General features: G+C 38.6%; 1 protein-coding gene across 2 annotated transcripts in view; it reads right to left on the bottom strand.

Moving 5' to 3' along the window:
* Nucleotides 1–320: 320 nt before the first annotated feature.
* EFHC2 (EF-hand domain containing 2) overlaps nt 321–17,479 on the bottom strand; it is a 66,908-nt gene continuing 49,749 nt past the window's right edge. Inside the window, exons 12-15 of one of the 2 annotated variants that reach the window (XM_074154813.1) lie at nt 12,716–12,913; nt 12,030–12,122; nt 3,087–3,192; nt 321–642 (exon numbers count right to left, since the gene is read on the bottom strand). In XM_074154813.1, coding sequence (XP_074010914.1) covers nt 547–642; nt 3,087–3,192; nt 12,030–12,122; nt 12,716–12,913 — 493 coding nt within the window. In that variant the 3' untranslated portion in view covers nt 321–546. The remainder of the gene's footprint in view (nt 643–3,086; nt 3,193–12,029; nt 12,123–12,715; nt 12,914–17,479) is intronic. The other variant, XM_074154822.1, reaches the window with a different exon arrangement.

The raw sequence follows: 17,479 nt of genomic DNA, 5'->3' as shown, positions 1-17,479 counted from the left end.
ATCACTGATACCAGAGCAACTTTATACTGTGATAAAACCTTGCTAGTATTTCCTCCATAAAATAAGGAACTTTGACGCAAACAGTACTTAAGCATCACCACATGGATATAGCAAAAACACAGCAATGAGCTAAAGGGCAAGAGAGGAAATTTGAATGGAATTACCTTATTGTGTTAATATAGCCCAACCTAATAATTTAAGAGGTCATCCAACAACCTCTTTTGTTTGCAGAACAAATCAAGGTCCGTCAGATTTTGCTCTGTTTGATTCAAAGATTTCTCAATACTTGTAAATTCTCCATATAACCAGACACAAAGATTAGACGATACGGTTTTAATTATGCTTGTATAAGTATGAAAGAGTACTGTTGATTTAGAAGGAGATACAAAACCACATAAAGTATACATCTGTGTTGGAATAAGAAATTAAATGCAATAAAACCTATATCTGATTTTTTTTGTTTTACAAGGAATGTTTTCAGTATCTGTCTAAGTAAGCTTTGGAGCCGAAACACTAATCCAAAAGCAGGGTCTTGCACAGATCAGATTATTCTTCCTTGCCAAACAGATCATCCAGAAGACATAAGTATTTGACCCCTTTCACAGGAAGGGATGGTGGTTGTCCACTCGAGTCATCTTCATTCTGAAATTAGTAACCCAGAGAATATCTTTGAATATAATATTGAAAACAAGAATAATTAAAAGCTGGTCAACATAAAATAGAATTAGCTGCTTCATTTCCAAATCTGTGAAAAAGTGAACCTTTATATAGCACATCCTCTTAAAAGATTACTACATGCCATTTTTATCAATCTTGCAGAACACTTCATTGAAAATATTTTCTGATTAGCCCTTTTGCAGATATTTTCAAATTGAACAATGCTATATCATCTTCATTAAGATCCTTGTATGTGAAAGTCTTGCAAGTCATCTATGTCTCAACACCAAAAATCATACAGAATAATGATATATAGAGAAAGAAGAAAAAAGTCAGCTAAACAAGCACAACTCTGTTGCTGAAATCTATTTGTCAAATGCAGGTACTGTAGCACCAAAATATTGCTGTTAATTCATAGTAAGTCATGATCAGGATGACAATTGAATTCTAAGAACAAGATTTAAATCCCTTTCTTTCTCTGTTTTTTTCTATTTTGTATTGATCTCTTCATTAAAATATTGTATTATACTAAAGACAGCCTCAGTATCGCAGCTAATTAACAAAATAATAAAGTAAATAAAACTGAATAAACTATACTTGTACCAATTTGGGCACAGTTCATTAAAAACAGTGCTGAATGTCAGTATGACAGCAAGGCTTTGGAGCTGATGAGGAACTGATTATCCTAGCATGATGATGACTGATTATAATTTCTATTGATTTTTTCTTCCCTTTTGATTTCAGCTGTAACCTTCCTCCCGTAACCCCAGGTACCATTCTCAAACAGAGCTCCTAGGCATCAGCCACTCCAGGAAAGCCCATCCACTGGTTGTCCTCCAAGCAAAGATAATGTTTTCTTCATACCCAAACAAAATCTCATCTCTTATGCTGATCAGAACATATACTTCACCACAAATGTCCTTTCAACCTCCTGCTTGTTTCACAAGAACCTTTTCCTCCACACTTTCAACTTGTGAAGGCTAGCTCTTGGTTCCACTGCCACTTGCACCCCACCTTCACCCCGTAGGAGCCATCTCCTTCCCTCACCTGCCAGAAATGAGGTAATGCTCATTTAAGCCACAGGATAAGCCATCCTGCGAGAGGAAAAAATGGTCAAATCCATTCAGCAGCAAGTGTATCTGAGCCTCTGCTTCTTTCACCCTTGCTTTTTGGTACAGAGCTCAGCACGATCTTCAAGGCAAAAATCCTCTGGGCACAGGCTCTGACCTTCTTTTTAGTTCTGTGGTACTGAGGCTCATGAGGCCCCTTATCCTGACACAATCTTCTAAGAGCAGTCACTGTATAAATATTGATTTATAACTCAAGCACAGAATTCTTCTGTAAAAACAAAGAATACCCACGGAACAAAACCTAATGCACACTTTTAACCACAGGACTGCTGTATAAAATACTTGGAAGGGCTTTGATTTTATCTGTACAAGATGGAAAAATTCTTCTCAATGACAAAGGGAGAAATAAACCACCATGGAAAGCAGAGCAAACCAACAGCAGTGGGCCCCCATTAGACTTCACCGTCAGTTTGAGATGCTACCAGAGAAAGAGCTGGTAAGCCAAGTAAGAGAGAGGAGTCAGGTTACACAGCACAGTACTTGGGGAATATTAGTTTAAATTATGTCACCATTGAACTTGAATTACAAGCAATGCTATGTTTCTAAACGGTCTGAACACAATCAAACACATTCTGCACAAGCATAGCAACATATTGGCTAGGCCAGAACAGCAAATCTACATGCTGGCAGAAGGGCTTTGGTTTTATCTGTTACAAAGTTTTTAAAAATCAGTATAATTACCATCTATTTTTAAATGTTCCACTCAGCACAAGATGGTAAGATCAGATTAATCCCTGCAGTTTGTTGATACTGCATTTTTATTTACCCTAAGTAGCAGGCTGGTGGAGCTATACAAAGTTGATCCATCCATACTGCTCCTGCTGTACACCTACCCATGATGTGCATGTTATGTACAAGTTTCTATGGAGTTATAAAAAATACATAGCTATTTTCTGCAGTGTCAGTGGAGTTTAAAGTATTTCCTGACTATCTATCTCAGCAAGTGAACAGATTGTTTGATATGTGACAATATTTGTGGGTGAAGCAGTATTCACACCCATTGTTCATGGACAAATACACCTGTTTCTCCTTCTCTTTTTTTTTTTTTCTTCTAAAAAAATGACACAGAGATGTGACACCTATTAGGCATGGGGGTCTTACAGGGCTCCTCGTCCTTGTTTGACTTCTGTGCTTCATTCTAAACCTCCCAGAAAAAAATTAATTACTTGAAGAAAACTGGCACAAATACTCAAATATGAAAACCGTTGTGGTCTCCATTAGATAAAGCACTCATGTTAAAGTTGGACAAATTATATCAACACACTGTACTGATCCTTTGCTCAGATACACTGGTTTTACCTTGAGAGGAACCTTTATTGTCTGGAAAGCAGGGATTTGATTCTTCCTCCAGTTCAGCCCATCCACAAACTTTTTATATTCCACTTGCTTATGGTCATCTTCAAACCTAAGCAGAATATCCGTAAGATGACTCAAGGTTAAAGGAAATTTTTAGCAAAGTTGTATCATGTTATCTACAGCATACTAATACATTACCTTTTGGATAATAATTTTTCACTCCTTTATTAACAAACACTCGCAGGAGTACAGAAAAACACTATCAAACTCTCAGGGTTTCTATATTATACATTCTTCTCAATATTCTTACACTTTATTATTGTCTCTCATAGTAGAATTCAACTTCTTCAAGTTTTATTACATTTCAACTAATTTCATTTTACTTTGGAAGCATTGCCCAGCCTTTACCAACACTGGGGTCTCACCACTGGTGACAGTTATAGAAGTGGGATGATCAGCGTGTGATTCCTTTGTGCAGAAAAGAAAGAGGTAGAATGATACAAGAGAGCTGTGTTATAACACAACTGACCTGCTTTATTTCCTGAAAATAAGCAATCGTTTGCATACACCGTGGGATCAACTTACAATTGAAAAACACACAGCTCTCTAACCTATCAAATAATAGTCACATTTAAAAATCAAAGGCTTGTTGGGAGTTGTTTTATGGCACTGTTCTTTATTCCTATGGAATAAATATATATTTGTGTCAGTTATGAGGACCCCTAAATGCATGAAGATATGTATGCTGCCTGCTAAGGTCTACAAGTACACATGGAACATGCTGTCTCCCTCCCTCAAATTTCTAAAATCATTACCGTGAACTAATAAACCCCATAGGAGCAGATTTGTAAGCCATGTTATCCTTCTGCCATTGATTTGGATGAAGCAGCTTCAGAAAAAAAGTCCTCAATTCAGCAAAACGCTGAGGTGATTAAGGCACTTGGGAACCACTGCTATTTCAGCAGGACTAGTCAAATGCTTGATAGATAGCCACAAGCTGAAGCTACCACATAAATCATTCTTGAAATGAACAGCTTAACTGCTCTGCTATAAATACTGTACTAGCAGCTCCTGTGAATGACATCTGTCTCACCTAACACTACCTACATAACAAAAAGGACCTGGTTTAGGCATATATGCACACCCTGGAAGTGTCTGTGCTTCACTGCGGTCCATGGAGGGTCATATACGAGTAAGACTCAATACCTGTTCTTCAGTGGGAAACATCAGGTTAAAGACTTCTGGCCTATAATCTGGTGAAACAAATACTACTGCACAGGAGAGGGAACATCCCCAGGAAACAAGTCTTTTAGAAAATAATTTTATCTTGTCCTTAAAGAAATAGCACTGCTCAAAACATGGGCCTTAAAACCCTTCAACTACTGCAGACGGTTCTGGTAAAAATTAAGCATGAAAGCACTTTAAGGGAGAATTTACAGCACAAACTGGGAAAACAATACCAGAGAAGAGGAAAAATAAATCTAGTGACAAAAATGAACTGCAATAAACTGCAACTCATCCTCTCCTTCTCCTCCCCCCACACCTTTTATTTAATAGTCAGCAGGAGAGATAATAATAAAATACACTAACAGCCATAAACAGAGATGCTAGCGATAAACTGGAACGTTAAGTAGAGTGAGTTATGCTTAAGATGAAAGCAGAGTCAGAAAAGAATGCTACTGTTGCTAGTATTAAAGAGGAGACTGAAACACTGCCATGAGAAGCCCTCCTATGATAGCTTGCTTGTTTACAATAGCTCACACGCAAGTTAACATTTTCATAAAGCCTTACTTTTGGGGAATATATCCAGTGTACAAGAAAATTATCATTCCCACATCTAGGGGGCTCTTGTTTTTTCCAGGTTTTTTGCAGGTGGCAATTGGGAAAAGATAGAAGCTTTGCATTAGAATTAACAAGACAATAAAAAAGCTCATACCTCTTGGAAAAAAAACTATGGCACACACATTTTGAATTTCAGAACTATAATGACAATAATTTTTTTTCTTTTACTATATACGATTTCTTGCTTGTTGTGGAAAGTCAAAAGATTAAGTCTACTGCCAAGATGCAGAGCTGTAGAAGCAGGATTTTTAAATAAAGTGAAGGCGTGTAACTACTTAAACTTTAAGTTGAGGCAAAGAAGTGTTGCTTCTGCTTTTGACAAACATTAACAAGGAGAAAAGTCCTTTGATGTGACAGCACTAGCAAACTGAGATGACAACATGGGCATGAAGTTAACTATAACCAAAGATTTTAACATGGGCAGAAGAGATGGGATTCCTAAATCCCATATGTAAATAGCTACAGAAAGGAGCTTAAAATATTACTCCGGAATAATCCAGAAATTAAAAAAAAATAAAAATCTACTTTTAGATCTCTTTCCTGCTGTGACTTACTGTATTAGTCTACTAAATGCACACACTTGCAATTTGGCACAGAGTATCCTGATGGACTGAGAAGATGTTATCAATTTGTGCATTATTAGGACAGAGATGTCATACATTTCAGTGGCTGGAGTTAATATGACTAAAACTGATAGTGCTCTTCAGGAAAGGAAATTAGATTTGTCTTATCAACAAGATGCAACAAAGATCTCTTGAATCCATGCTTCTCTTCAGTTTTGCCCTATGACTTCACCAATGCATGTGATTTTAGACTGTGAAAGTCACTCCTCCATCCCTATCATAGTTTGCAGAGGTTTTTTTTCTCTTTGACGTTACAGAAAAAATCACACCTTTCTGCTTCTAAAAATATATTCATAATTAAATACTCCAGACACAAGAAAAATTTGGTTAAATAACATTATTACTATTCCTGAGGATGCTTTGGTGAGTAAAGCCTACTTACTAATATTTATTCTTTCCCATAAGGAAATCTGGAAACCAAGCATTTATGTGAAAAGTCAGTGTACATGCAGAGTTTTTTTAATTCCTTAATTTTGAACAACATTTATTAAGTCCATCTGATAATAATAGAGAAGTACCATGCTGCTTTAACCTTCGACAAAATGTTGGGATTCTTCAGCCTGTTTGATACACAGGTGTACACCTAAATTGTCATAAAGTGCTCATATGTAAAGACTTGAAACAGCAAGCACAGACAAGTCTATGCAGCTGATGGGTACGAATGAAGTAATGGCTACTGTCTTGTGTATACAGCTATTCACGACTTGAACAACTATAAATGGAACCATTAGTTTCTCAGCATGCTGAATAACAGAAATAATTTCTTTTAAGAGATCCAAATATTAATCACAAATGGTATAGGCAGTCTCAGGCAGTAAAGGTAACGAGCAGAAGACAGCGTGCAGAAGAATAACTTTGTGACCGTTTCTGGTCTTGCTCCTGCTACCAGGACACTTGCTGTAGCAGGAAAAGAGGGTTTGCCTCCTGAAAGAAATAGGTCAGCCCTAAAAAAACATCACAGATAGGCAACTAGGTAAAAAATTATAACCCAGCCACAAACCAGGGAAAAGTTGAGCATGCAGGAGTGGCCTGGCCTAGCCTATTCACGGAATCACAGAATTGTCAGAGTTGGAAAGGACCTCTAGAGATCATCTAGTCCAACACTCCTGCTAAAGCAGGATTGCCTAGAGCACATTACTCAGGACTGCATCCAGGCAGGTCTTGGAAAATCTCCAGAGAAGGGGACTCCACAACATCCTTGGGCAGCCTGTTCCAGTGCTCTGTCATTCTCACCATAAAGAAGTTTTTCTCATCTTTGATTCCAGCTTGTGCCCGTCACCCCTCGTCCTGTCACTGGGAACCACTGAAAAGAGTCCGGCTCCATCCTCCTCTCCCTTTAGATACTTGTAAGCATTAATATGCCTTCTCTTCTCCAGGCTAAAGAGTCCCAGCTCTCTCAGCCTTTCCTCATAAGGGAGGTGCTCCAATCCCTCAATCATCTTTGTTGCCCTACACTGGACTCTCTCCAGTAGTTCCCTGTCTCTCTTGAACTGGGGAGCCAGAACTGGACGCAGTATTCCAGTTGTGGCCTCACCAGTGCAGAGTAGAGGGGGAGAATGACCTCCCTTGACCTACTGGCCACACTCTTCCCTATGCAGCCCGGGACTTGAGAACTGGGATGACAATGTAGGATGCTCATTGCCATCAGGCACTGCTACCTGGGATTAACTTTTTCAAAACAGCAAGCCCAGGGTCCACCAGACTGACCCTGGTACTGTGAAGAGCTGAAGAACTACACAGCTGTTCTAACAAAAATTAAAAGACATATTTTAAAAAATAGGGACATATGCTTAACAACTAAACTAATGCAGAATAATCAACGTGTAATACTTGTAAACTTGTCATCCATTCTTTCTTCCCTCCATTTTTATTTTCCTTATATGCCAGCTGTTTATGTATCCTCTGGGGAAGGATTGCATCTTTTAAAGTCCTTGTTAGCATACATTTAGCATTGCAGTAAATAAAAATAACTGAAAAAAAAAACCTAAATCCATTATTTAAGCACTTTAGCAACATTTATACAATTGTGTACTATATGCATTGCTTAATACATTGGGATTAAAAGTCTGTATTGCCCTGTGAATAAAAAACTACGTGAGAAAATGCTGATGGAGAAAGGAAATACTTTTTAATAAGCCAGATCAGGTAAATTAAAAAAATGGACACATCATTGGGTACCTAAATCCTACTATTCCACCATCCCACAATTAAAAATACAAATTTACTCTAGACAGACAATTTGAAAGGGTCTTATGAAACCTCATTTGTCTTTGTGCTAATTGTCCCTGCACTCTGTGGAAACTCAACGGTGTTTCGGTACAGTAAACAAAGTCCTGGGTCATCTGGAGGTGACCATGAAATTAGATAGTAACTTTTAGTCCCATCCCATTCTTTTAATGAGTGACAGATCACTGCAGTATAATTTTCAAATGCAAATAATAAGTACTTTAAGAGTACTACCTTTCAAAATGGAAAAATAGAACCATTGTCCTACAGTTGCCACCTAATCTCAGATAGCAAAGCTGAATAAACATATAGCTTCGCTCTTCAACTATTATCTGATTGCCTAGCATCATTTTATAGCTGAACAGGGTCCAGCTAGTGCATTAGCTATACATACGGATTTTGTGTGAATCAATCCAACAACTTTTATTGTACCACTTTCTTCCTTCATAAATACAGATACACACAGTAGGAACCCACAACTGCTTGCTTCAGAAACATCAATGGACACAAAATTACATGCTTCCTCATCCAAAAAAAGCAGGAAAAGAATATTGTTGAAAATTTTGCCCACACTGAATTTCATACTCCCCAGGAGTGAGACTGTTCTTCATTAACAATAAACCTGCCTGTTTCATGATTCCTCAGTCTCAAAGAAGACTACAGAAAGCGGAAGGAAAGGAAAAGTCTAAATCTCATTCAGCCAACTCTACTCTTCAATTTCCAGATTACTGCAAATTAACTCCTACTAAATAGACTTTGGAAAAAAAATCTTTCCCTGACTGCACCCTCATGAAACAATAAACTTACCAGGCAGTGCCAACTGCACACATTATTAAGAATGTGACAATCTTCCTTCTTATCTGCAGTGCAGTGACTCATGACATAAACTGCCATCTTTCGAAGCAGCTGATATTGTAACTTAGAACTGGTATTACACATAGCACTCTATCATAAGAAGTACTTCTCACACTGATTTTTAAGGCCCAGCTTCACATCATTTACCCTTCTCATACAGAAATCTGCAGTACAGTCTGGCAACAGCCCCTTTAGAAACAAAGGAAAATGGATGGCAATTTAGAAATCCAGCTCTTACACAAGCTGAGAAGATAACTCTCTTCTTCTCCACCGCCTACAGAAAGAACTTAAAGCAGCTGAATCCTAATTCAGCTGTCATGGGTACCTGACTAGAACTGGGTGAAATCCAACCCTTAGTCTCCTCCTTGCCTTCTAAGCTTATCTCTAATTTTTATTGTAGCGTACTGGGCTTTTTCTTTTTAACCACCTACACTGGGATTCTTCAGGAGAGAAGAGGTTCATCTCACAAAAGCTTTCCCTGGTATAAATTCACAAACAATAAACACGCCTCTGGAGCCTATGTTGTGTCAGGCTTGTCTGTTTTTCATCAGCATTGAGTTAGTACATAAAGGAAAACCCTCCAATCCCTTGTCTGTGCATCTATTCAATCTCAGCTTTTATGATGTGGAAACTATGAGAACTCCTTGTCTAGTACAGGATGTCAATTGCCCTCCAACACTTTTCGTGTTGGGCAGCTTAGTGGGAGTTCTAAAAAAATGAGGTTTAGATTAATGCTAAAATTCAGACTTGCTTCTGATGACTACTGCTTGTAACTAACCGTCAGAAGTGATGAACAGCAAACAAATTGCCGAAGTCATTTATCTGGTTACTGCAGGGAACTATTCTGCAAGTTTTTTTGCCTGGAAATGGGGGCTTTGTCAAAAATAGCCCCATAGGCTTCTTAAAGAATTCTTGTTCATACTGATTGAAGTATCACAGAATCACAGAATATTTTTGGTTGGATGAGACCTTTGAGATCGAGTCCAACCAACAAAAAAAACCAAAAAAACCACAAAAACAAACAAACAAACAAAAAAAAACCAACCCAAAAAATCCCAGAACACCAACACCAAAACCAAACCAAACCAAAGGCCCACAACCCCACACCACCCACAAACAGACACAAACCAACAATCTTGGGCATTAGAGCATGCCCTGAAGTGCTATGTCTACACGTTTCTTAAATACCTCCAGGGATGGCAACTCCACCACCTCCCTGGGCAGGCTGTTCCAGTGCCTGACCACTCTCTCAGTAAAGTAATTCTTCCTAATATCTAATCTAATCCTCCCCTGCTGCAACTTTAGACCATTTTCTCTGGTCCTGTCATTATTCCCTTGGGAGAAGAGGCCAACCCCCACCTCTCTACAACCTCCTTTCAGGTAGTTGTAGAGGGCAATGAGGTCCCCCCTCAGCCTCCTCTTCTCCAAACTAAACATGCCCAGTTCCCTCAGCCTCTCCTCATATGACTTGTTCTCTAGACCTCTCACCAGCTTGGTGGCTCTCCTCTGGACACGCGCCAGCAGCTCAATGTCCTTCCTGTAGTGAGGGGCCCAGAACTGAACACAGTACTCGGGGTGAGGCCTCACCAGGGCCGAGTACAGAGGCACGATCACTTCCCTGGTCCTGCTGGCCACGCTATTCCTGATACAGGCCAGGATGCTGTTGGTCTTCTTGGCACCTGGGCACACTGCTGGCTCATGTTAAGCCGGCTGTCCACCAACACCCTCAGGTCCTTTACTACTGGGCAGCTTTCCAGCCACTCTTCCCCAAGCCTGTAGCGTTGCCTGGGGTTGTTGTGACCGAAATGCAGGATCCAGCACTTGGTCTTATTAAACCTCATCTCATTGGCCTTGGCCCATTGATCCAACCTATCCAGGTCCCTCTGTAGAGCCTGCTTACCCTCAAGCAGACCAACACTCCCACCTAGTTTGGTGTCATCTGCAAACTTACTGAGGGTGCACTCAATCCCCTTATCCAGATCATCAGTAAAGATATTAAACAAGACTGGCCCCAGAACTGAGCCCTGAGGGACACCACTGGTGACTGGCCGCCAACTGGATTTCACCCCATTAATTACAACACTCTGGGCACAGCCATCCAGCCAGTTTTTTACCCAGTGAAGAGTACACTTGTCTATGCCATGATTCGCCAGCTTCTCCAGGAGAACACTGTGAGGGACGGTGTCAAAGGCCTTATCAAAGTCCAGGTAGACAATGTCCACAGCCTTCCCCGCATCGAGAAGGTGGGTCATATGGTCATAGAAAGAGATCAAGTTGGTTAAGCAGGACCTCCCTTTCATAAACCCATGCTGGCTGGCCCTGATCCCTCAGCTGCCCTGCACTTGCCGTGAGAGCTCACTCAAGATGATCCTCTCCATGATCTTTCCCGGTACCGAGGTCAGACTGACAGGCCTATCGTTTCCCAAAGTAGGAAGTCTTACTTGCAGTACAAAGATGCTTTATTAAAATGGATGCCACATTTCTGCCTGACAAGAGTCTTTTCATTATTTGATAAAAACAGATGCTTAGTTTGCAATTCCTCCTGAAATCAAGAAGCGTATCTACCTGAAAGCATCTAAACATGACAAAAGACAAGACCTGTGCCTGCTTTTAACACAGTATGAAGGCACAAACAAAACACTTAAAGATTTCTCACAAGGGAAAGAAGAGACCAACAAGCATGCATCACTAAAAACCAAACCAAACTCCACACGACATAAGTGTTCAAAACACCACAGGATATTCTGAACTGTAGTTTTTAATACAAGTGCACCGAATTCTAGTTCTTTTCTCTTCTGTTCCCATTAATACAGCTAGCCAAGCAATTTGTCTTGAAACAATTAAATGTGCTATGGAAAAATACCAAAACCATGCCAGCAGTACTTTTCTTTTTTAAAAATTACCATTAAATATGTTTCAGGTGAGATTAATAGGAGTAGCAAACCAGTTTTCTTTACTCCTGATGCTGTCTACTTGATTCAATGACATTTCATTGTATTCATCTTGGTATGTTTCTTAAAACTCACATAATGTGCTTTCAGAAGATTATTGTTTTTACGTTACATATACACAGAAACAACTAATGCAAAAAAAGTGAATGTCATTGATAATGATAAGTATCAGTATGATTCCTGTAAGACTAATTCCATATAATTCAGGCAAAAGCCAGATTATCTTCCATTCCAGACAAAATGAAGAGAAGTTGCTAAGGCGGATGCCCCTCAGTTGATTATAAATATTCCATAAATAGGAAAGTCTGCATGTGTAAAGGGACAAAATCAGCATCATTAAATGATTAATATTAGAGAAATGACAAATTCTTAAGAACTCTGTCTGCAGTAGATACTTAGCACTGATTTGCATCCATGCATGCAGGTCATACTATCGGCTCTTAACTTACATGGTCAGTAAATCTTGCAGATCATCATCAGACAGTGGCAACTTAAAGGACTTGCAAATAGTCCTGCACATCTCATGGGGCAGCACTCCACATCTACATAAGCAGAAAGAGAGGGGAGAAGCGTACATTAAGTATTTTCCAGATTTATTTCATGTGAATGTTGCTGTGAATAGGAAAACACATGAGGATTATCGGGGCAGAGGTAAAGAAAAGAAGGTTTTGTGAAATTTCACTATTACAAAGTTGAGAAACTTGAAGAACACATGGTGGCCTGTCTACCCCAGGCTGAGGTCCTTAGTGATTCTCTGTGATTCTTCATCTGTGACGTCAGAGAACAAAAAGGGCAAATGAGTCATATATAGAACCAGCTACACATCCTTTCTTTTTCCCCTTAAATCACTATTTGTCTTCTTTGATTTAAAATACTGTGTTTTTCCTGTGAATGGGCATCTGATTATGTCACAAAATGTTTAGTACAAGTAGCTACAACAAAAAGTCCACAAACAAAATGCGAGACAAAAAGGCTATCCTTTTCTTGTCTACTATCAAATGCTGAGAGAGACATAACATTACAAATAATATTCTTCAGCCACAATATATCATTTGCTCAGCAACAAACAGAAAGTAGGTAGGTTTACAAGCACAGCTTCCCAAATAACAGCTTAGGATAAACAGAGGAAACTTACTTCTCACGGTCATTGTATATAAACACTGCAGACAGTTGTTCAAAACTGTCAAAGCTATTTTTCTTTAGTTGTTCTTGAGCCACTGCAAGAAGGAAGTGGAGGTCCATTTCATATTCCTCTCTCACCCTGTAATAGCGTGCAAGAGTCATAATTTCATGTTCTGAAAATGCTCCATCAGTGATGCTGGCTATCAAATTTCTGTTGACAAAAACAACAGCCTACATTAGTTTTAATTAAAGGAGTTATAAACCTTTAATAATCACTAAATTTCAGGGGGGAAAAAGGATTAAAATGCATTCATTACAAAATGCTGTATTTAGATCTTTAAAGAACATATCCACTTAAATTTGAAATCCAGATCTGTTCAAGGACGTATAATGGAAATTACCTGAACTTTTAAACTTTTGCAGGATGTCCACATTTCCTCAGTAGTTGGCTATATATACAAAAATACATAATAATCATGATTAAAGCCTTTTACTTGGAGATGCCATACTGGCATGGAATATTAGCAGAGTACTTGTGATTGCATTTATTCAACAAGATAGTGAATTAACAATGTATTGTCCTGTTTTGTTCTAATTATCTTTTGCATTCTGCAGCACTTAATTAATTATCTGTAAACACAAAGCATGTGCAACAATTGCATAAAATAGAGAGAGAGAGAATTAACAATGGCAGAGAAGTGGGGCAGAAGATTCCAACAGAGAACAGAATATTAACCAAGTGTCAAGCCACACTTCACAAAGACTTTTGAAACCTGGGCCTGTTGAGTAGCTTTCAGGGGAAAGCTGGGGGAAAGGAGACAGAAATGTCAAGGATTGCCAAGAACGGAAGACAGGAGGCAGTAGCAAGACCAGTTTATGCCTGGACGCTGTCAGCAGAGAAGCAGATCCCATGCAGCAAAGAGCCTGAGATGCGCTTTGCCAAGATTGCTTGTTCTGCTCAGATGAATCAGCCCAATTCAAGGAAGAAGAAATGTTCCTGAGATCCATCTGATGGGCCAGTGCTGGCACTGAAAGACTAGTCATTCCTGCTAATATCAAGAATTTGTTGCTGGTAATAGAGCTGGAGTTTTTTCTGGGTAAGCTCACAAAGGCAGTACCTGAAGGGGGCCTACAGGAGAGATGGGGAGGGACTCTTCATGAGGGAGTGTAGCGATAGGATCAGGGGTAATAGTTTTAAACTGAAAGAGAGGAGATTTAGATTAGATATTAGGAAGAAATTTTTTACTATGAGGGTGGTGAGACACTGGAACAGGTTGCCCAGAGCTGTGGATGCCCCATCCTTGGAGGTGTTCAAGACCAGGCTGCATGGGGCTTTGAGCAACCTGGTCTAGCGGGAGGTGTCCCTGCCCATGGCAGGAGGGTTGGAACTAGATGATCTTTAAAGCCCCTTCCAACCCAAACCATTCTATGATACATTGGCGTTATGATCCCAAACATCTGCCTCTTGTGAACTCAAGTTCACTAGGACGTTTTTTAACAGCAAGCATCAACATAGGCCTATGTGCTTCAGTCAAAATTAGATTAATTATATGTAATACTTCTGGATAAACTGCACTAAGAATAAACTTCACCATAACTGCTGGTGCAGTGAGAGCTGTACCTTGTGGTACCCTTGAGGGCACTGCATCACTGTGATTATATACCAATCTTTGAAAACAAATGGAAGAAATCATTAATGATGCACAAAGTTCTGACACAAGGCTCAAACCTCAAAGACAAGTTGTTGACAGTAGCAAACCTTATTTGAGATTATGCAAACTCAGTGATCAAAACTTGGTCTGTCTAATAATATTATCATTATCTTGCCAGTATTATTATTCCACTTATTGAAAATTATTATTTATACTGTAACAGTATTCAGAGATCCAGCCAAAACTGGAGCCTCTTTCCTGGAGCCTGCAGTAATACTACTGCAAACACAAAGAAGAGGACAATGCTGCCTGTTAAGCCTGGTACTCTAAATGCTTGGGCTGGGGAAGCTGAGAGCATGCAGATAACATCACCCAGTATTTCCACAGACTGGATTTCCACACATGGCACAGATTTTTCCAGTGTTAGGATTTTAAAGGTCTTTTATTTTCTCAAGCCAGTTAGTGACAATAAAGTCACCAAAACCCCCAGATAAAATCATTGTCTGTTTGGGAATTAAGGCATATTCAGTGATTTCTAGGGACTAATGAGCAATACCCAAGATTCGCAAACAGAATTACATCTAAACTCCTCTTGACAAAAAGAAACAAGCTGCAGCAACTGTTTCCACAGCTTAGCTATCTTTTGTTTTACTTTTTTGTTGTTGTTCTTCTTATTCTTCGAGAAGAATACGACAGATTGCAATCTGAATTTGGTAGAAAAAGAAGAAATAATAATTAACTGCTTAAGAGAGCTGTTGCTCAAGCTGAATTGAAGATAGGCATCTTTGTTAAACCCACATGCTTCTTTGTCTCTAACGGCAAACAGTCTTGCCAGTAGCTTATGAGGAAAAGCAGTCTGGATAGGACCATGTGAAGCACAGGCATCTAAGTTTTAGTTATTTTTTCTTCTTTTTTGAACAAAGCTTTCAATAATTTTAACAATAGCTTGGGGAATAGCTTCAGTGTACACCATGTATTTATTTCCTGGATGATGTGCCATAGATTTGGGTTCTGAAAGTAGTTGAAGTAAATTGTATAATTACAATTCTGCTTCACCACTTCATACTTATAGGTGTACTTTTAAATGCAGCTCATATAAAATTACATAGGTAGAAAGAAAGAAATCTGAACAGCCAAATTCAGAGCATGGTAAAGCTTTAGCTGTATTTAAGATAAGAGGATTATCATTCTGGTTGAAGCTGTCACACGGATAATTGCCTGTACTAAAAATAATCATTTGTAGTTAGTTATAATCATGAAATGCCGCGTCAGATTAAAAATAAACAGTGACATACACAAAAAAATACAAAACTGAAAGAAAAATACATATTCTATTCACAGAAAAATATCTTTGACTTTTCATAGATGCAAAGAACTGCTCTTGCCTTCAGCTTTAAAAATGTTTCTTTTGTTCTAAAATAAGATACATGGACTTTTTTTTTTTGTTTAAAAAAAAGAGCCTTTAGATGATTAACAGAAAAAAAAAATCACTATAAAGCACAAAAGTTAAATGTTCCTTAGAGGCAAGTTCTTCCTCTGGCAATGTGAATGCTTGCTGTTAGACCCTCTGTGGTCCCACTGCAGGGGGGATGTAGACCATTAGTAGGTGCTCAAACTGGCCAAGGTGAGCCCTGAGGCCAAGTAAACATTTATTGCATGGGTTCTGTTGCTTTCTCTCTTGTCCATGGAAAGGGCTACTGTATTTTTGTTGTTGAAACCAAGTGCCTCAATACCATATAACTAGATACATCTTACTGCATGCCACAGAACAGCATTACTCTACATTAAACAGCTGGGCTGCTCACAGCTGCACAGAATATGACTGTGATTAAATTTACACTCAAGTGAGCCTCTCCTTAATAAAATAAATTTTTTTCCTTGCTCAATCATCTCTTCTAAAAGCGTGCTCCACCAATTTCACCATGCAAATGTTCTGAAACTTTACCTTGCTCTTATTGTGTAAGAAGATATGGTTTTGCAGATGATTATTTCATAATTTCAATTAAAACCAGAATTATTTGATTTTAAACAGTTACTGTGTAAATAAATTGAAAACCTTTTCGAAGTGCTATAAAGTTTCTCCAGATATACGTTAACTTTCAATTTTATCCTCTTCTTACTCTAGTAATAACATTTCCCCTCTTAATGCAATTAACAATTCAAAATCTTGCTTCTGTTGAGTAAAATATCTGAGTCTAGAAATATTTTGAGCAAAAGCTGCCAATAACTGTGGCCTCTCTTAGTTTAAATCCTACCTGTTAATCACTTATTTTTCATTTCTGAATACCAATTTGTTTTCATTTCTCATTACTTTCACTTTGAATTGCTAGAAGAACCTTCTGCTGATCTGTATCTCTTCCAAGATATTGCAGAAGTAATTTCTACCTTGGTTAACATTCCTATAGGGATGATATTCCATGCAATATACTTACCTACTTATACGCTTTAGTTATTATGACAGTTCCTAAATATATACTGTATTACCACTGTGAAAACCAAATGCTTCTAGGTAAAACTTCTTTCTCTCTTCCATATCATTAACTTACCAGCATCCAACACCATTCACATGCTCAAGTATTCTGGCTGTGGGATAAAGTGAAATCAGCTTGCATTTGAGCATGATTTCAAGTATCTATACATTTGTCCATTGCTATATCTGGATCCTTGCCAGAATCCAGATTTCTGCTCCCCCTATCTATGCTGAAATTACTATCCAAGCATTAATTACTGCTCTCACTACTGCTTTCCAGTCTTTTTTAAAAGATGCTTACCACTGCATCCTATCATTTCAATACACCTTGGTTCTGGGAAGACTCTCTTTTTTATCAATGATTCAAAACCCAAATAACACTATTTTCAGGAGGCAACCCAAATATTCCTTCTTGAATTTCAAAACTACTAATTAACTTGTTTGAGTCTCAGGACAGATTTTTCCTTTCAGGGTATGTATTACTGCTGACTTGCCCTTCTTCACAATACCCTGTGCCAGTTCCATAAAAAGTCGACAGATTTTAGCTGTGCTTTTCAGCTTACCTGAAACTATTACATTTCTCCTTTTTTCTGGGGCATGGATTCACTTTCTTTTCACACACAGTCCAAGTAAATGCAAAACAAATGTACACCAT

The sequence above is a fragment of the Numenius arquata genome, chromosome 1 (genome assembly GCF_964106895.1).
Source record: "Numenius arquata chromosome 1, bNumArq3.hap1.1, whole genome shotgun sequence".
Taxonomy (NCBI): Eukaryota; Metazoa; Chordata; class Aves; order Charadriiformes; family Scolopacidae; genus Numenius; species Numenius arquata.
Note: the sequence above shows the minus strand (reverse complement) of the source record. Positions and strands in the feature narration are given on the sequence as shown.